Source organism: Camelus bactrianus, chromosome 17 (assembly GCF_048773025.1).
Source record: "Camelus bactrianus isolate YW-2024 breed Bactrian camel chromosome 17, ASM4877302v1, whole genome shotgun sequence".
NCBI classification, from domain to species: domain Eukaryota; kingdom Metazoa; phylum Chordata; class Mammalia; order Artiodactyla; family Camelidae; genus Camelus; species Camelus bactrianus.
The window spans coordinates 29,074,815-29,096,336 of NC_133555.1; the positions used below are offsets into that span (position 1 = coordinate 29,074,815).

The window sequence follows — 21,522 nt, forward strand, 5'->3', positions numbered from 1 at the left end:
GGACAGAAACAGATATCCTGGTTTTCTAAAAGACTCAAATGAAAATGTAGTATTTTAAAAAAGAAGAAAAGGAAGATCAAATGGAAAGAAAATCAATTAATTAAAATACAAACTAGATAGAACTTGAATTCACTATGGTATGAGAATTTAGTAAAAATTTGACGTGTTATTTTCTAATAGAATGTTTTTTTGTTCCTGTGGGCTGGACTTTGGGTATATTGAATTTATAGGGGTTTTTCGTTTCTTCAGTTGGGAAAGTAGAAAATCTTTCTTGCTTCTGATGTCTTCTTTGGATGAAGAAGAATTCTGATTTTATAAGGTGCAACAAGAAAGAATTTAGGATTTATACCAGCAAATGGATTTAGTAATAAGCATCAAAGCACAGGGTAAAAATATGAGGTTGAGACACTTAGGTGAGCAAAATACTCACTTTTTGCAAATCAATTCATGTTTTCTGCTTTATCTTGAATTTTAAATATTTTTATATTCACCTAATTAATATCAAGGGTGTTTTTCTCAAAAGTGAAAAAATTAATGACTTATTACCAACTGGTATAGAAAAATCAGCCTAAACAATGTAACTTGAAATTAGTTCTCATTTCTAAATTACACTATAGCTACATTTAATAGAGTTATTCATCACTATCCTGCAGGAACTTTATAAAACTTCAGTTATTCCCCAAACCTTAGCCATTCACTGGGTAAATGGTTTCCTTGGATGCTATATGAAGAATGTTATAGCAGGCTTCTTCTTATCTGTCCGTTTGTCTTCAGTCTCAGTTTTTAGCCTCTTTATTGTGTCTTTTTTTTTAAGTTTTAATTTTAATTTTTTGAAGTATAATCAGTTCACAATGTTGTGTCAATTTTTGGTGTACAGCATAATATGTCAGTCATACATACATATACTTATAGTTGTTTTCATGTTATATGTTACTATAAGATATTGAATATAGTTCTCTGTGTTATACAGAAGAAACTTGTTGTATATCTATTTTATATGTAGAAGTTAGTATCTGCAAATCTTGAACTCCAAATTTATCCCTTCCCACCCCCTTTTGTAATGTCTTTTTATACAATGAATAGTCTTTGTTTAAAGGAAAGATTTGCAGGTATATGTGTGTATGTGTATGTGTGTATATGAAATAAATAATTATATATGTATATATGTTTGTATGTTTATGTGAAATAAATTTAAGTCATATGTTTATGTGAACTGAATATATGTATGTGTATATACATATATATGTAGGTGTGTGTGTGTATTTTCTGATGTAAGAAGCAGTATTTGCTGAGTTTTCTGTGGTGAGAAGAGAAGATGCTTACAACTGCTGATGGGGAGTGGTGGTGACATGGCTTTGGGAAAATAGTCTTACAGATGGGTAATGGTTTTTTGGGGTTTTTTTAAGTGAAAGGATTATCCTGGTTAGCTCTGACAAGAAATTAGCAAGTGAGGTAAATCCAAGAATAGCAATGATAATAACATGAATTTTGGATTGTGACAGATTGGGATGGAACACAGATCTACTCCTTCTAAAAGGAAGAGCCCTTTAAGCAAGTTGCTTACCTGCTTATCCTCATTTTTCTGGTCTATAATGGGGATAACAATACCTACATCATAAAGTGGTCTTGAGGATTAAACATGTACATTGCCTAGTCTGAAGAGATGCTGATAAAATGCTACCTTCTATAGCATATATGTTTATGACCCTGAGTCTTGGTGGCTGCTCTATGGATTTTAGATCAGATAACATTCCTAAAAGTGGGGCCACCCTACCTCTGGGAGTTCTAGAAGCACTGCCATCCAGACAGAAACTAGAAAGGGCATGAAAATGGATGCTCAGGATTTTCCTGTATCCCTCCAAGTAAAGATTCTGTCACCATTGTAGTATGGAGGATTATATCCCTTGAGAAAATAGACTAGGTCAGGAACAGGGAAGCATGAGAGGGAAGGTTGATGTTCCTGGCGTCTGGAATCTGCACATAGGCACTGGAGGAGGCCCAAGAGGTCACTCTTGTTCAGAATCTTCCTGAAATGGACAGAGGTCTATGCTGGCTCTTGGGATTCTCTGACCGTTTTGGTTTGAGTAACCGTTATTGAGTAGAGGACATTTTCACAGCGGCAACTGAGAGAACAGAAGTGCATTGATTCACAAGAAGGAAAGATGGAATGAAAGCTGCTCAAATATATTCTATGATTGCGAAGTGACTAGGAGTTGTCCTAACTTATATAGCAGAGCTAAGTCCTGCTCCACAAACTCAGGGGGACAAGAAATGTACATAAAAAATATAAATCTTTATATATTTGTTGCTTTTAAAGCAACTTAGATCAGACTCCGGTCTTAAGTCCACGCTACCAGTAAGGGCAGAGATGGACATATGATCTAAATGCCACCTCCAAAAGCTCTCAGTAGCCCTCTTACACTGCCTCTTGAAGTCTAAACTGTTAACCGTGGAGATGCGGTAATCCAGAACTTCAGATGGATGCCATCTTCACAGTGCTTTGTGATTCCTAGGTTTGTATGTGTGTGTATGTATATATGTGTGTGTATATATTTCCTCCTAATCTATAGGTTGCCTTTTCATTTTGTTTATGGTTTCCTTTGCTGTGCAAAAGCTTATTTGATTACGTCCCATTTGTTTGTTTTTGCTTTTATTTCTATTGCCTTGGGAGACTGATCTAAGAAAACATTGCTACAATTTATGTCCCAGAATGTTTTGCCTATGTTCTCTTCTAGGATTTTTATGGTGTCATGTGTTATATTTAAGTCTTTAAGCCATTTTGAGTTTTATTTTTGTGTATGGTGTGAGAGAGTGTTCTAACTTAATTGATTTGCTGAAGAGACTGTCTTTTCTCCATTGTATATTCTTGCCTTCTGTATATTTTTCACCTTTGTTGAAGATTAGACTATAGTATAGGTGTGTGGGTTTATTTCTGGGTGCTCTATTCTGTTCTGTTGATCCATATGTCTGTTTTTGTGCCATGCTATTTTGATTACTGTAGCTCTGTAGTATTGTCTGAAGTCTGGGAAGATTATTCCTCCAGCTTTGTTCTTTTTCCTCAGTATTGCTTTGGAAATTCTGGGTCTTTTATGGTTCTATATAAATTTTAGGATTATTTGTTCTAGTTCTATGAAAAGTGTCAGGGGTAATTTGATAGGGATCACATTAAATCTGTAGATTGCTTTGAGTAGTATGGCTATTTTAACAATATTAATTCTTCCAATCCAAGAGTGTGGGCTATCTTTCCATATCTTTTATTCATCTTCAGTTTCCTTTATCAGTGTTTTAGAATTCTCAGCAGATAAGTCTTTCACCTCCTTGGTCAGGTTTATTCCTAAGTATTTTTTTTTGGATGTGATTTTAAAGGGATTGTTTTTTTACTTTCCCTTTCTGACGTTTAATTGTTAGTGCAAAGAAACGCACTGGTGTAAAGATTTCTGTTTGGTATGTATGTTAATCTTGTGTCCTCCTACTTTGCTGAATTTGATCAGTTCTAGTTGTTTTTGTGTGGAGTCTCTAGGGTTTTCTATATGTAGTATAATGATATCTGCATATGATGACAATTTACCTCTTCTCTTCCAATTTGGATCCCTTTTTTCTTTTCCTTGTATGATTGCTGTGGCTTGACTTCCAGTACTATATTGAATAAAAGTGGTGAGAGTGGGCATCCTTGTCTTGTTCCAGATTAAAGCAGGAAGACTTTCACCTTTTCACCATTGAGTATTATGTTGGCTGTGGGTTTGTCAGGGTTGAAATTTCTTAACGGAGAGTGATATTCAGTCATTTCCACCCCTCTGGGAATAGTGAAGATGCTGAACTGCAGTAGAGGGTGACTTACCTTAGTACTGAAGAATAGGAAACATTTCAAGAAACTCTAATTAAAGAAACCTGGAGACTAGCTAACTCAGTGGCAACTGGAGATAACTGTTTATACTTCATAGCTCACCTGAAAATTCCCAGTGTTGCTGAGGATCTTAGACATAACAGTTGAGTGTATATGTGCAAGTCATTGAACTACTCTGAACAATGTCTCATCAGCCATATAGGGAAGACAGGTACTCGGCTCTTGTTCTTCCTTGTTCTTAGAGCTGTCTCTGTCATTTCTACCCATGGCTACAATGGTACCCAGGAGTCTTTGCTGTTGTTAATTATGTGTTTAAAACTTGGAATGATTTTAGGTAATACAGATGAACATGTATATATTTTATTAACTATACTTTTTTACTAGAACATCCATAACTTGCAGTTCAAACATATGATTTCACTAATTCTTGTCTAGAAAGACTCTAAGGCCAAAAGGTATATAAGGTAAAAATATTTAAAGAAAAATATTAAGTAGCACAGGTAATGCATGGTATAGCAAAAATTACTGACATAACACATTAAGTTGGGAAGCCCTGATTAACACTGTTATTCATCTGACTTTATACCTCAGAGCAGTAATTCAGTGGGAAGAATCCTGGGGGAAAAAGGAACTTGGGTCAAATAAGTCCAATAAACACATCCTCCTATTTTGAAGATTCACCATGCACTTTATAGTAAATAATAAAGGCTCTGAAAAGTTCTGCAGTATAAAAAACCATTTACACTTATTTCTGTGTTCTCAAGGCTTATTTGATCCTAACCCCTCTCCTTTGGTTTTGTTTTTGGTTTGTGTATTTTTTTTTTTCTTTTTTTGGTAACAATTATTAACATCCCCCAGGGATAGTGCTGTCATAACTGTTTGTAAATCACTGAGTTGAGGAAAACATCATCAGGAAAAACTGAAGGTGGCATGACAGTGATGATTTTGGAAGTGGTTAATTGTGTTGAGGCAGTTGTGTGGGGAAGTGGTTTGTTCTGTCTTCTCATACAACTGAGGAGAACGGCTTATGCCCTCTTTGCTGATAATTCTGCAGTTTGGTTGTCCTTCACTGATTTTCCTTTCATCCACCACCCACCACTGATTCTGTTTTGCTCATTGACATTCAACTAAGAACTACAAGAAGTTTGAGTTATGGGAAGAAAAGTGGAAAGAACAGGCATTTATTTTTGCACTGTGTGTTGTCATGGGGATAAATACTTGGGGAAGTATAAGGATGCATAATTTTCCATAACCCTTCATTGACCATAAGTTAGGCCTTCCAGATGCCTCAGGTTGCATTGGTGAAAATGGTTTGGGAAATGGAAAAATGAAGTCTGTTAGGTAGATACTGAAGTAAATAGTCCCCAAGAAATGTTTGAAATTGGCAGTAAAAAGGTTGAGAAATCTTTTGAAAGATTAGCACAAACAAAATAAAATAAAAGGTTAAAAATCTTTTAAAAATAATTAATATATAATTTGGACACTGGTTAATAATGTCCAAATTTGTGCTGTCCAATATGGTAGCCACAAGCCTCATGTGACCATTTACACTTAAATTAAGATGAAATAATCTTGAAAAGTCAGTTCCAAAGTTGCACTAGCAACATTTCAGATATTCAGTAGCCACATATGGCAAGTGGTGACTGTACTGGATAACATAGAAATAGAACATTTCCACAATTGCAGAAAATTCTGTTGGCTAACGTGTATGGTAGACAGAATTCTGATATGACCCCCATGATCTCTGCCCCCTGGTTTTCACACTCTTGTATAATCTCTTCCACTTGGATGTGGGCAGAACTTGTGACCTACATCTAGCTAATAGAATATGGCAAAAGTGATGGATGCCACTCCCTAGAATAGGGAATGTTAAATGGCAAAGGTGATGAAATAGCACTCCCATGATAAGACTCTATCTTAGCAGGCTGGAGAGAGAGATTCTGCTGGCCTCAAAGAATCACACAGCCATGTTGTGAACTGCCTTTAAAGAGGGCCACATGGCAAGTAACTATGAGCAGCTTCTAGGACCTCATGGAGCCTCCAGCTCCAGCCAACAGCCAGTAAAGAGCTGGGAACCTCATTCAGCTATAAGGAAAGGAATTCTTCCAACAACCTGAATGAACATGGAAGCACATTCTTCTCCAGTTAAGCCTACAGATGAGAAATGCATTCTGGCTAACATTTCAGCCTAGTAAGACCAGGAACAGAGGGACCAGCCAAGCTGTGTCTGGACTTCTGACTCGCAGAAGCTGTGAGATAATAAATAAGTATTGTTTTAGACTGCTAAATTTGTGGTAATTTGTTACACAGCAAGGGAAAACTGATAAAGTGGTAGTCTAAACTATCTTTGGGATGGTCTGATAAGCTGCACTTCAGATGGTCCTGATCCTAAAGAGAATATAACTTATTTATTGAGGCTAGTGCTTTGCCTCTCTCTTAGAAAAAGAAGATTGTAGTTTTCAAAAAAAAAAAAAAAAAAAAGGAATGTCTAGGCCTGGCCAGGATGCCCCATTCACTTTTGTGGCAACAATCTCATAATAATGTACAATAATATTTTATTATTTTTATATAGCATAATAGATAAGACGATGAACTTTGGCATCATAAAAACAATGGTTCAAATTATGGACCCCCTGCGTATTAACTGCATTATGTTGGGTAAATGACTCAACCTCTCTAAGCCTCATTTTCTTCATCTATAAAAGAGGGCTAAAATTACTTTTCATGTAGGGGTGTTATTTTGTTTAACTGGAATTATATTTTTACAGTGCTTAACACAATGCCTGACACATAATATGATATCGAAAAATAGAGGATGTTAAAATTAAATTAAATTAAAAAAATAGAGAATGTTTTTATTATTTAGCAATATTTTAACATTGATTTCTGGTAGGAAATAGTATAAACCTTGAGACATTATTTCTATGCTCTAGTTTGGAAAATAAGCATATAAGATTTTTATCTTCTTATTCTTCTGCTTTATTTTATGTCTCGGCTGCTACAGCCCAATTCCAGATTGAATGCAATAAAAACAGGTCTTGCGTACACAAAGTGCCCCTGTGCTCATAGGTTGCTTTGGCTGTATATTGTCTGGGCAAATCGCCCCCAACCTCTGGCCAGACTGTGGAATGTTGGTTTCCTCCAACATTAACCCCCTGGGGGTCAATTTTCACAGTTTCCATATGTTTTTATATTACCCCAAACTGTCAATACAAATGACACCCTACCAAATTGGCCCTAATGTGCCTATGTCTAACGGTGGAGTTGGAGGCTTTTATAACAATACAGTACTCCATGGAATTGTGGCAGTTATACAAATGTTTCATTTTTAAAGTGTTCAGATTCCTTTTTTTTTTTTTTTTTTTAATTTGAAAAGAAGTAGATGATGTGCAAGGAGAAGATTTGAGGAGGTAACAGAGCAGGAGTTTTAATCTTATGTCTGGGCCTTGTCTTAGGTTTGCCCCTATGGTCCCAGAAGTTCTGTCCTAAGATCTGTTACCTGTTGTCTGCAATTGTCCTTGCCCCTTTGTTTTTCTCTTAATTTCTGGTTTTGTTACTTTTATTTTCATTTATTTTATCATCTCCAAGCCCTTTGTCTCTGATTAGATTTGTTCGTACAGGAAGAAGAGCCAAGCTCATTATGAGGCAGTGGAGTCCCAGGATATGAAATACACTAAACATTTCTACTTGTGGAGGTAGACTCATCCATAAAACCTAATAATTTATTCAAAAAGTGGTCACATTGAGGTTAACAGGTTCAGAGACTGGAAATTAATAGGGAAATTGCATAGCGTTCTTGTTGGTTTTGTGTTCTACTTCATAGCGGTGTCTTCATTTCAGTAACTGTTGCTGCCACCATGAAGTTTGAAGCTGTTAAGCTCCCACCTTCCATTCCAAAGCTCCCTTGGTGGAATGCTAATATTTTTGGGTAATTAACTCATATGTATCTAGTTCTCTGATAGTCAACCAAGTTGCTGCTCAGGGCATCGTGTGAAGTTTAGAGTGTTGTGCCTTAAAGTGGCTGGACTGCAGGACAGAGATTGTATCCCGAGAATGTCTGTTCCTATTCCCTAGAGCGTTCCCGGGCTGCTTGGAAGAGGAGAAAGCGGGACAGTGGTGTGAAAGAACTCTACAGTATTCTCTACAGTTAGTTGGCACAGCACAGAGATTAAGGGGCTAGGGGTGGCCTCTGGAGCCAGAATGACTAAGAATTCTGCCTCTGCTCCTCAGTTAACTGTAGCTTTCGTCTGTAAGAGGAATAATCAGAGGACCTGCCTAATAGGGTTGTTGTGAGGATTAGTGAGCTAATATGTGTAAGGTGCTTAGAGCACATCATGTGATAAGAGCATTTGCTGTTGTGATTACCATTACCTGGGTTCAGCAAACTCTGGCCCATGGGCTAAATCCAGCCCTGCCACCTGTTCTTATAAATAGTTTTCTTAGAATACAGCCACACTTATTTGTGTACATACTATTTGTGATTGCTTTTATGCTATAACAACAAAGTTGAAGCAAAGTTGAGTATTGTTTACAGGGGCTGTATAGCCCCCCAAACCCAAGATACTTACTGTATAGCATTTTACAGAAAAAAGTTTGCTGACCTCTGTTTTTAGACTTTAAAAAGCTTTTCTCAATGGCATAAATGAGAACAAGCCATTAGCCTGCTGTGAACCATGTAGATTTTTAAAAACTACTAAAAACTAATGTAATTTATGAATTACATTAAGAAAGAGATAGCCGGGCCATTTCTTTTGGACTCAGCCTTTTAGATTTTCAATTTAATTTCAAGGATGAGTTTATAGGAACGAGAACTCTAGGTTGTTATTGTGGTTTTACCAGGTAATAATACCCAATTGTATTCATCATTAGTCTAGTTTTTTTTATTTCTTTTTTTTTTGGCTACCATTTCATTGACAATAAACTGATATTTATTACATGAGATTGAATTCTTATATATAGAAAGTACTTTCATGAAAACAAAAAGAACAACCTTCATTCATGTAAATCTTTAAATATGCATTCCTAAATAATTTCAAGGATTCACATAAAACATGTGGCAAAGGGGTTCATTTCATCCTTCGACCGAAAGCAGCAGGTTTCAGAATTAAATTCAATCTCACAGAAATTTGTTGGTGACAATGGACTAGGCATTGTGCTATGTTCTTAGAGAAGAGAATGAGACAGTGTGATAACTGTACAGAGGGTGCTTTTAGGAGAACAAGGAAGACATAAAATGATGAAAAGTGTGATGGGTTCTTACTGAGGCAAGCATAGCATGATTTGGGAATTTATAATAGGAAGACCCAACTTTTAGATTGACCAAGAAGGCTTTCCAGAGGACAATGCCTTTACACTGAAGTGAGAGGGATCAATATGAGTTATCTGTAATGAAAGGACCAGGATGGGAATAAGGTGAAAAGTTTACTGAAAGAGAAAACTGCCATGCAGAGGTCCTAAGGACAGTAAGGCTTGGTGTGTTCATGGTGCAGATGGAAGGCCAGTATGGCTGGGAGAGAAGGATAGATGAGGTAAGACTTGGGGAGGCAGGAGTTAGATCAGGTATGAGCCACAGGAAGAAGCATGGAGTTTTCCATAGATAGTGGAAATCTAATGAGAAGGTTTAAGTGGGACAAAGATATTGTCCTGTTTGGGCACTGGAGAGACTCTTTACTCTGTCCTGTGGAGAATGGATTAGATGGGCTAATTGGAACTGGCATCCTTGCTCAACTTTGAGATGATGGTAGCTTGGACCAGAAGGGACGTGGTTAGGAATCATTCCTTCACTCTGGTGCATACTCCAAGGATGGGCTCTGTTCTAGCAGTAATGCCTGTTTGGTGGTAGAACAGTCAATCATCAATTAAAATGCAAATGTATGTATAATTAAAAATTGTGTATGCCCAATGAAGGAAGTGCACAGAGTGTAGTAACAGAAATTATCAGTGGCAAAAAGGGGACATTCTTGGGGTGGTGCCCAGAAAAGGCCCCTCTGAAGAGGTAATATTTGAACTGAGACTTGAAGGATGAAAATCAGCCATGGAGGAGGCTGTGGAGAGGAAAGGGGAGGGAATCCCAGACAGAACAACATGTGCCTGTGCTCTCTGGTGGGAAGGAGTTGATGTGATTTAGGAACCAAAGAGACTGGATTCAGGATCCTGGGGGTAAAGGTGAGAATGGTGTGGAATGAGGCTGGCTATCTGGTTTTATTCTTTGGGAAATGGAAAACTGTTGGAGGATTATATGCCAAAAGGAGTGTATGATCTGGCTTGTTTTGAAACATTCACTTTTGCTGCTGGGTGAAGAATAGATTAAATGGGACCAGAGTGGAAGCAGGGAGACCATTAGGGAGAGAAGAACGTCATGGTCCAGGCAGGAGAAGATGCTGGCTTGAGTTATCATGGCAGCAAAAGTAAGATTTTGCCCATTCCCTGTTTCCCCATCTGTACTGCTGTTCTGTAGACTCTCAGTAGGGCATTAAGGCACCATGGGATGTGTGGAGCCATGATATGCTGAAGTAGGGGATACTTGCTGGGCAGATAGAGTTGGCAGGGAAACCCTGCTTTGAGTTCCCTGATGATGAATCTGCATCCAACTTTGACCATATGAACTGAGAAGCCTGAGCATGTAGTCCATTCCATAGTGAGAAGGATGTGGAATATCACATTTATTGCTTTATAATGAGAAAAATAATCATTCCAGGGATATCATTCTCAGATCTACATGACCAGTCTGTGCTCTCTGGGTCACCAGACCTATGTAGGAGGCCAAGCGATAAGAAATTTATTTGGTAGATAGTAAATTGGAGCCAGGCTTGTCAGGTAATCACGTGACACTTACAGCTGTGTATGATCTGCTTGCCAGAGGAGTGTCTTATTATTAGATGCCCATATAGTTTGAACTTTGATTCCTAAGGCAGATGAAAATCAAGTTTTGCCTTTTCCCTTTGAGTTTCCTGTGGGTGCATACCAGTCCTACCAACTGCCCTGGAGGAAGGCAAGGAAGCATCAGAGGGAGCTTGCTCTCTCTTGGGGTCTTCACTAACAGGCACCCATCAACTGTTTTTTCCCTAACTATCTATCTATCTATATATATATCTATATATATATATATATATTTTTTTTTTTTTTTTTAATGAAAGTACCGGAGATTGAACCCAAGACCCAGGACCTCATGCACCCAATAGCTCAGTATGTGCTCTACCACTGAGCTATTCCCCTCACCCCATCTACTCTCTTTAGCTTAGGCTCTCAGTCACTGATTCCATTCAAATTTAAGGCAGTGCTTCATTGATATTCTGTGGGAAGAGATTCTTTAGGGGTAGAATAATGGAGAACAGTTGAAGGAAGCCAGCCCTTTGAAACCTCCCCTAAAGTGAAATATCTGTAAGAAAAAAACCAAAAACAAATACCCTTCTCTTGCTGATTGTGACCATCTTCTGCTATGTAACCTGTTCTCTAGGTTTTCCTGGCTCATGTGGGGGAATCATCAGTGGAGGGGAGTAGATATATTCTTTAGAAAAGGATTATTTGGGGCAGGAGCATCAGGCTGACGTTTATAAATTACTCACTTTGTGCCGGTAACTGTTTTAAGAGCCTTAGGCTTATTAAATCATTTAATGCTCTCATAGCCCCAGTGAGGTAACTTGCCCAGGGTCACACACTTTGTAAGGGATGCCTCTGTGATGAGAATGTAGTCAATCTGGCAACAAAGTCCTTGGCTCTGGGCATCTTACTATCCTATCTCTTGACCCCATATGTCTCAAGTGATTCAACCATTTCATCAGGCTGAATGAGGAATTGCCTTCCAGAAACATCCTCCTCCAAGGAGAATTTTGCTGATGAGATCCGAAACTACAAGGAGATTCTCTTCGCCTCTAGGAAGTTCCACTTCTCAAGTTTTCAAATCTGAACACTCCCTGCCCTTCTTTCTTTAGCTATGTTATCAAGTTCTGGCTATGTCCTAGTGTCCTGGTAAATGATAAATGATGTCGCTTTAAGGTGTATTGTCATCGTGTGCTTTAACTGAGGGTGGCCTTGTTTCTGGGTCCTTGTGTAGCTCCAAACACCATAGAGGAGATGGGAATAGAGGAGAAGGAGATGGGAGGGTACTCACCTCCAAGGAGTGAAAGGAGCAAGGACTATATGTAAGGAGTGGCAGAGGAATCCACTGAGGAGGGAAGCCAGGATGGAAAGCATGGGGAGAGATTTGGCATCCCTTTGAAGGGTTTTGGCAAGGATCTAGGCAGTCATCCAACTAGTGGCCAAAGAGGTAAACTACTTTTGAGGAGCTACTGCAAAATGCAAGGTCCAAGAGGTCTGGCTCATTCTGGAGCTAACTCCTAAGACCTTGACCCTGCTTGTTCTTTGTTGGGAGGAGAGCTAGATTCTAGTAGCCACTGTTGGCCAGATACTTCTCTTTCAGGAAGGAATACCATGCTCAAGACATTCAGCATATTTGTATGTGCTGTAAAAGTATCTTTGGAATATTTATGATACCTTTCTAAAATTTATAGCTATGCTGAAGTACTGAATGGTATTTACAAGCCTTAAAAAAATGGGATCATCTCAGTGGTTAAAAGTAAAAGCCTTTATTATAGGAAATTCTGCATGCAATACTCATTGTCAGCTTTCATTATGTGTGTGTGGCCCATCTACTTGTGCAGTCGCATCAGGATCCCAGCTCACTTAACATGCTTGTTGTGACCTTCCTGCAACACTTCCGTTAGGATAACCTTCCAGAAATGTAACTTACCTTATTATTAAGGAAATGGAAACTAACTGTATGACAGAAAGGATTTAATAACGCATTCCAAAGTCCATTGTTTGAGGTATTTGGAATACCTGCTATTCTGGTGTAGGGAGCAAGACACTAAATATGTGTGCAATATTGGACAAGACACGATTACATTCATATTGTAAACTAAGAGTAAGAGAGGGAACATACTATAGTCTGTTCTAAGCATTTTACCTGTACTAATTCATCAACTCTTCACAATAATTCTATGAGTTACACACAGTTATTCCCATAAAAATGTGAAGAGGCTGAGGTAAAGAGAAGTTAAGAAACTTGCCCATGGTCACACGGCTAGAAAGTAGTGGACTTCTGATGGAAGCCCATGCAGTCTGTCTCCAGAGTTTATGCTATTAGCCCCTGCACTGCTGCTGCTCCTGGAAGATTCATATAACTCAGAAATTGTCTTCCATGGTGATTGTACCATTTTACACTCTGAGTTAAACCTACATCTAGTTATTTATCCAAGAGAAATGAAAACACATGTCCACACACCAAAAAAACTGGTCACAAGAATGTTCATTGCAACCTAATTCTTAACAGTAAAAAAAATTGGAAACAGCCCAAATATCCACTTAATAAGGGAATAACTAATCAAACTGTGGTATATTCACAGTAATGGAATACTATTCAGCAATAAGATAGAACTTAATATATAACAATATGAATGATCTCAAAAACCTTACACTGAATCAAAGAAATCAGTCACTAAAGAGCATTTACTATATGATTCTATGTATATGAAGTTCAACAGTACACAAAACAAATCCATGTAGATAAAAGTTAGAAAAGAGATTACTATGGGGCAAGGGGAAGGGATGTGAGGCTGGATGATGGCAATGCCCTGTATTTTGATTGGTCAAAAATCATTGACTTGTACATGTAATATCTGTTCCTTTCCCTGTCTGTATTTATACCTCACTTAAACACATACACACAAATACATACAGTAAGATGTGAAACTCACCCTCCTCCAGTCCTATTACCTTCGCCTGCAGTAACCACTGTTTATAGACTGGTGTGGAATTTTCCAGGAGTTTACAGGAGTATATACATGCACCATTTCCATATGCATACATATATACATCTTAGTAGGCTTTTATATTTTAACATAAGTAAGTTTAAACTATATGTATTATTTTGATACCTGCTTTCTTTTTCGATTAACAATATGTCTGGGTTTTTCCATGTCCATCCTTCAGTTTTGCCTTAATGTCCTTTGCTAGCTTAGGGCTCCATAGCTTAGGGCTCATAGTATGAATGTGTTTGATTTCTTCAGTCAGTTTCCTTCTGATGGATGATTAGGTATTTTTCAAATTTTCAATTTTACAGTGCTACTGTGAAAATTTTTGTACATATATGTTTGTACACATGGGCAAGCATTTTTCTAGGCTGCTTTTCTAGAAGTGGATTTGCTCGGGCAAAAGTTACGTACACAGTACTGACAAGTTGGTTTTCAAAAATGCTTTTGTCACTGACACTCCTCCTGACCACATATGAGAGAGCTAGATTCCTGCATCCTCTCTGACAATGGATGTTATCAATCTTTAAAGATTTTGAGAGCAGGTGGGTAAAAATGGCATCTTATTTCTGCTGAAGTTTTAAAAGAGGAAGTTTTGATTTTTTTCTTTATATACGAATATACATGTGCCCTTCGAGAAACATATGCTTCTCCTGCCCTCTACTCTGGGCTATATAATTCTAGAGAACTGTTCTATTTCCTTTGGGAAGAAAGATAAAGAAAGAAGAGAAGTACTAAGCCCTGAAACATAGTATGATAAGTGGGAGAAAATACAGTATTGAAAGTAGGAGAACTAAAAACTTAAAGGCTTAAATAGATGAAAGTGGTTTCAAACCAGGTGAAAGTAGTAGTTATTTTAAGTTTCAGAGAAGGTGTAAAATTTTGGAAAGCATGTGAGATGGTTTCTATGTTCTACTAGACATATAGTATCTATTAGATCCAAAAATGTCAATGACATAGATGCAAGCATTTATTCATTCAAATAAATATTTTTGAGAGCCTGATGCTCTCTCAACAGCAAGTTAGAGAGTACTTTCTAATTGTAATTTGACGGACTATTCTAGTGAAAACAGCAGAATTCTGTCCTCTTGGACATTCATTCTTACTATGGTAGCGTTGATACCTGTTGGAATTTTAAGATTTAATCCAAATTCATTAATGATGGCTGAATTTTGAAAAGTGCCATGACTTGCTTTAATGAAACTGGTCAATTTAAAGTGGACATTTGGAAACTAATCCTATCACTGACTCTCCAACTAACTTCCATCTGCCCTGTCACCCCATAACTGCTTTTTTTTTTTTTTAATTGCATCTTGGATATATTTTTTAATGTGTTTCCTGGCTGAAGAATCTCACTCTAAAGAAACTTTTTTTTTCCTAAACAGGTCAGTCTCTGGCAGAGCCTTGGAATGCCTGAGTTGCTTAGTGGGTGGGGGTTTGGGAAGTGAATGTTAATGACACCTTCTTCTGAGGCAGTATTGCCAGAAGGCTTTGCAGTCTGCGCCCTGAGGGGCTCCAAATTTACTAAGTTTGGAGACAATTGATATCTGTACTGAGTTAGTTTGATTTATGCAGTGTGGGTTTGTCTTGCAGGTGAGGTAATATGCTAAGAGGACTGATAGGTCACTTACAGAAAATGTAAGTAATTGGAAATGCCGAATTTATTACTAGCAAAAATCACTGGACATTATTTCTAGTGAGCTTCTGTGGGTGCATTTTTTCTTCTCCGAAGGATCTCAAAATTGTTTTTAATTTCATGACTTCTCCATCTTGCCTTGCTCTCTCTTCTCCTACTCCATAAATTGCGGTTTCTGACCTGTGCTTTAGGTAGACTTACGGTTTCCCTGAGGGGCACCTGAGAGATTGTCTAGTAGATGAGTCACTCATCACCTGTTCCCACCCGACCTTACTCCTTACCTCTTTCCTACCTCTGGCAGAGCAATTTTTCCTTCCCTTTTTAAGTTTCAAGTAAGCTTTTATTAGAAGAAAGAGTTCCACTGCAGCTGGAAATGTATTTGAAAACCGTAGCACTTCTGCAAAGGAGTTTGCACACTGTATATGTATCTCTTGATATTCATATGTACAAAGACAAGATGATACTTTTTATCACCTTGCTCTGCATTGATCTAATTGGTCCAAATCCTAAGCAGTGCCATTCAAAACCCAACTTTTCTAATCACTGGTGTATTAAGTAGGACAGTATTTGAAGGAATGGTTGGAGAATGCTGATGATCAGCCTCCATCATAGAGTCTGAACTTCAGTTTCTCTCTTTTTCTGAACGACTTATTCTCAATTTAGGAAAGTCTTTAGGGATGCATGGATTTTGAGTTCAGTTTTTTTGGCTGGGCTTTTTCTGGGGGGGGGGGGTATTGGAAAAACTGCAGAATCCTAGAGAATAAGGTCTAATTTGTTCAGATTGCTCCTAGAACTTTATGAGAGTCTTTTTTTTAACAGTGCAAATCATGTTTGTGACAATATATTTTATTTATCACTGAAACTTGGGAAAAAATATTTAGCAGTTAGTTCTATGTAAGTGTGTGCTTCAAAGTATTAAAAACATATTTTTTTTATAAAACCATCCTCTAATTAAACAATCTCACATCCTGAGCACTCACTTTATTTCTTAAGTAACTAGAAAATGTGCTTGCCCTGGGTTAATATGAGCTTTGGAACTACTATATCCTTGTTTATTTAGGAAGCGAGAGGTCATTCCTAACATCTTTATGGTAACCAAAAGATAATTTCCTAAAAGTAGATAGTGTGTAGACTTATAGTTGATAGTTTCATATGTGTGTTACTGTATCCAGTAAAAATGGGAAATATCAGACAGCGATTTTCTAATCCAAATAATGACAAAAAGACGGTTTTTCTATCTCACCATTTACCCTCTTAGTTAGTGTCTCCAGGAATATTTAAATCACTCCTTCAGCTGATTCTGTAAATATTTATAAGGAGCCAAAGTGTTCAGAGTATTTTTATTAGCAGGATCCCTTAATAAATAATTGTCTTGAATTTCATTTTCTTGGAGTGGGAGGGAGTATGGAGTATATAACTTTATGAAGACTAGAAATAAGAGTTTCTTATTGAGAGTGGCTTCTACCTGATTATTAATTGTTTCAGTTAGACATATTTGCTGTTTATTATCTAGTTCTGTTCTCGTTCATAACTCTGCTAGAGTGATGATTCTCAATATGCTTTGGGGGTCAGGGCTCAGTAAGAGTGGCTGACTCAGCAATGCTGGGGAAAGGGGGAAGAAGGATTAGGAAGGACCCCAAGTGATTATGCTCCATGGCCTTCCTCTTTTGGAATCACTGCTTCTGGGTCCTCTGTCCTGCCCTCCTGCCTCCTCATGTGTTGCATTAGATTTATTGCAGCTGCTGTGGACATGGTTGCCTAAATCTGTGGAATGTTCTGTTAAATGCTGCTGGTGAAATAGTTCATGTTAAGCCTGTGACTACCCTCAACACATGCACACCTTTTTTTCAACCTGTCCTCTATCCTTAGTCTTTTACTCACTTGATCACTTTAGAATTTTGTACTTTGGCATCCTGTAGATTCGTTAAGAACTTTTATTCCAAGCACCCAGACTTTAGTTAAAATGATGATTAGTCAAAGTGTTACTCTGTTTGAGCTAAGTGATGACAGTTGTTTGACTGGACCCTTGTAATTATTATTTTAAAATCAAAGTAATAGATTATGATTTCAAAACAGGAACATGATCCAAAAGAATAATAGTAATTAGAACAGCAACCACTTAGAAGAAAATAAATGCCCCATCATAGACCACAGGCCCTGTGGGCCCTGAGTCCCACCTGCCTTTGCAATCCCATCTCCTACCTCACTTCCTCCACCACCACCCTCCACCCTCTGGACTAGCCTTACTGCAGCTTTCCGGTTTCTAGAAGTAGCCATGTTATTTCCTACCTTGGGAGTTACGCTTGCTTTTCTCTCTACCTGAGGAACTCCACCGCTAGTATTTTCTTGGCTGGCTCCTTTGAGTTTCACCCATAGTCTCATCTCCTTAGGGAGGTTTCCCTGACCACAGTGACTGCAGTCATTCCCCCACCTCACCACCTGTCCACACAGGCAGTGCACATCATCATCTCTTACAGCATGCTATTTATTTCCTTCAACATTAGGAAACCTAAGTTGTGCCTCCCTGTTACTTATCTCTTTCCCCCACTGGATTCCAAGCTCCATGAGGAGGGTGAATACTATACTTGTCTCATTCACCACTGCAGCCATAGTGCCTTCCTGGCACCTGGCATTAAATGAGTGTTTAAGACATGTTTGTGGTTGAATGAATGGAACATTCTGAGGTCCTAAATTTTTCTGAATCCCTATCAAGATAGTCTATACTTAGTACTTCTATTATGATAACATATGATCTTCCAATGGTTGAATTTAACCGAACTGTGCTGACTTTTCTCAGGCATATGAAAGATCAGAATAAGAAGGTAGCCAACCTCAAGCACAATCAACAGTTGGAAAAAAAGAAGAATGCCCAGTTACTGGAAGAAGTCCGCAGGCGAGAGGATAGCATAGCTGACAACTCTCAGCACTTGCAGGTGAGCTCAGCCTTCTCCTCTTAATCCCTAAATAATTGGAGATTGACTCCCTCCAAAATATACCCATTGCTATGGGAAAATGTGCACAGAAATGGTGGACTTGCCTTTGCTCTGACTCTAGCACTAACAGCATACTCCCAGGGAACCCGCTAGATCTTTCTGAGTGTGAAGCATCATTTTCAAAATGGTGCCCAAGAAAAGCTGGTTATGGTGGAGCCTACTAATGCTTCACAGAGTCTCTTGGTTCCTGTACCTCAAAAGGTAAGGGCTTGTTTATATAGTTGGCAAAAAAGCTTAAAACAGAAATGTCTTCCTTTTAGAATTATATTTGAAATTGTTTTGGTGTCAGAAGGGAAATGTGTACATATTATCATAGAAGGTATTTGGAAGAGGATGCATTAAGCCAATTTCAGACAGTTTATAGAACTGGTTTTGTTTTGTTCAAAACTCTGAGACTCTGATCATTATTCTGTCTTTTCTGTGGAATATAGTTATCTCTGAATGTATGGCCCTATCTCAGAAACCAACCAACCAACTGAAAACACCAATTTTTCCTCATTAACCATCCCTATTTTTGGCAAAAGAGCTCTCCCCATGTGCTCAATAAAACATTCAAGCTAAAATAGGGCATTTGCTTTGAAGTTCCTTTATTTATTCCAGTGTGCCTTTAAACAGAACAGTTCAAGTTCGAGTTGGCCAGAGTTCATGTTAAATTCTGCTTATTAATTAGTGTCTTTCTCCAGTTATATATTAGGTTTCCTCCTTGGAGATAGAAGAAGTTAGATAATTTCAGTATGTTCTCATAATTCATCTTTAATTGACCAAAAGAGAAATAAATAATTATTCTAAAGTAGGAAATACAAGGAAACGTCTTGCACAGAACATGGCAAGTGGAGGTTACTTAGTCAATATTGATTTCTTTTTTCTCTGTGTACTAGAGATGCCTTAATGGTGTTAGTCAAGCCCCTTTGCAGCAGTGCCTGGTTTGGATAGCACAATAGTAGCATCATGTCCTTTGTTCAGTCCTGGGATCACCTTAGAATGGACTGGTAGTTTATTTGAATCCAGAACTTCTTTAGTGTTTTTGGCAAATCACATCCCAGGTTTTGGGGTATTAATTTTTCCATGAGTTATATGAGATATTAGATTAGTGCCTGCAGACTGAGATAATAATAACTAAAATTTGCAGAACATTTTACTACCTTGTCAGGCATATATTCTTATTTATTCCTTATAACAATGTTGGTGATTTTATATGTGATGAAACTAGAATCTCAAAAAAGTTATGAAGGGACATCCTAGTAAGGAGTGGAGATAGATCTGGCTTCTGGTCTTCCTGCCTTCAAGACACTAATGTAGAAGAACAATAACAGTAGATATCATTTATTGAATTTTAAGTATGCTGTGTATTGTTTTGTACTTTATAGCAGCTATTTAATTCTTATGTCAAGTAGGTTAGTTGGGTCTCTTATTTCCAAGTGACAGGAACACAACAATCTGAATTAAGCAAAAAAGGGAACCTGTTGGCAAAATTAACTGAAAAGGCCAAGGATGGACTTCAGATCTGACCACATGCAGATATTCAAACAATGGCAACAGGAATCTGTCTTCATCCTACTCACAGGCGTGCTTTGATCTTTGCTGCCTTGATTCTCAGGAATGAGCTCTACAGTGATGCCAATGATGGCTACCAGCAGCCAGCCTACATTCTATAAGTGCAGTCATCCCAAGGGGAGGAGAAGGGCTTTTAGTAGTTCTAGCAAATATTCAAAGTCTGATAGAATAAATAAATTGGCCAGGCCAGGATCAAGTTATGTGATCACCCAGAACCTAGGAGAAAAGTATTAGCCTCACCCACATTCCATGAGGCAAGATTGAGGACAGGTGATTTCCTATAAGAAAGAGGAATTTTGTTCAGAAGGGGTGCTGAGCAGGTGAAATCACAGAGATCTATTATATCTGTCATATGGGGGTAAACTAACTATTATCCCATTTGATACATGAGAAGGAGACTCTGAGAGGTTAAATAACTTACTCAAAATTACTTAGCTAGTAAGTGGCAGAGCCAGGACTCAGACCAAGATTTGTCTGTCTTTAAATGGTGCGGTTTCTAGAAAATTAAAAGAGGAAGGCAAGAAAATTGTAGAGTGGCAGAGAGTCTTCAGGGAACAGGTGGGATTAGAGTTGAATGAGTTTGACATGGGAGGGATAGACCAGTAGGGAAAATCTTCCAGGCAGGAGAACTATCAGCTGAAGTAGAGAGGCTGCACAGAGCAAGGTACAGTCAGAGCACAAAATATAATTGACTAATTGATCATGGTGGCAGAGAGGTTAACTGTTGTTGTCATCTTTCTTAGCTGACTCTGGAGCTAGACTGCCTAGGATTCACTCCAAGCTTCCAAATTTGGTAGTTGAATGGGGAATGACCTTGGGTGGGTTACTTAACTTCCATAAGCCTTTGTTTCCTCATCTGTAAAATTTAGAGAATAACAGTTGCATCTATTCCCAGGTTATGGAGAGGATTAAAAGAGTCAATGCATATAAAGAACTTAGAATTGTACTTGCTTAAAATAAGTGTTAATGATGAACTGTTATTATAGTAACAAGAAAAAGGTAAACTTTTTTTTTTAATGTTTGGGTATTTATATAGTTCTACTCTGATGTACATTGAACATCAAAGTTTCTGTTTTTTCTATATATAGTAATTTTTCCTTTCCTAAGGACACATCTAGTTATGGAAATTAATGTCTTGTTTTGGCATATGAACTTTTGTATAGCAACATTTCATAAGGGGCCTCGATAACTACCTCATAGGCCTATTCATAAAAGATAGCACGGTCTGGAATTGCTTAGTTGCATTCCTGACCACCCCAAATAAAGGATAACATTTGAAATGCAATAAAATGCAATCACAATTAATTTTGATGAAAATGTCTCTGGTTAAGGTTAATAGACAGTGAAACTCCCACTTTCCTGGATTGTTAAGCAGATGTACTCAGATGCAGTAATTACTGACTTCTAAAGACAGAACTTTCCTTTCTGAAGGCACTTGATTTTTTGGTATTGCTATTGTTTTAAAGTACTTATTTATAAGTTAGCCTATTAATCCATTTTAAGTGTCAGTCAGCTGGGATCTGATTTGGTTAATTGGTTGGTGGTTGTGGGATTGACACTAAATTAGATTTATTCTATACCAGCATTTTATAATGGTTGGACACCCTGGCTTCATTATTTCAACCAACCAAATAGGTATTACATCCAGAAAAATCTCACGTAGAGTACTGCCTGCAACAGTAATAC

The 21,522-nt window shown here is 37.9% G+C and overlaps 1 protein-coding gene across 3 annotated transcripts in view; it reads left to right on the forward strand.

Annotated features, from left to right (window-relative positions):
- ERC2 (ELKS/RAB6-interacting/CAST family member 2) overlaps window positions 1-21,522 on the forward strand; it is an 875,964-nt gene that overhangs the window by 447,889 nt on the left and 406,553 nt on the right. For all 3 annotated transcript variants that reach the window (XR_012499973.1, XR_012499974.1, XM_074344641.1), the window contains exon 12: window positions 18,087-18,222. Coding sequence is in view for 1 of the 3 variants with exons in the window: in XM_074344641.1 (XP_074200742.1) it covers window positions 18,087-18,222 (136 nt within the window). In the remaining 2 variants the exon portion in view is untranslated. The remainder of the gene's footprint in view (window positions 1-18,086; window positions 18,223-21,522) is intronic.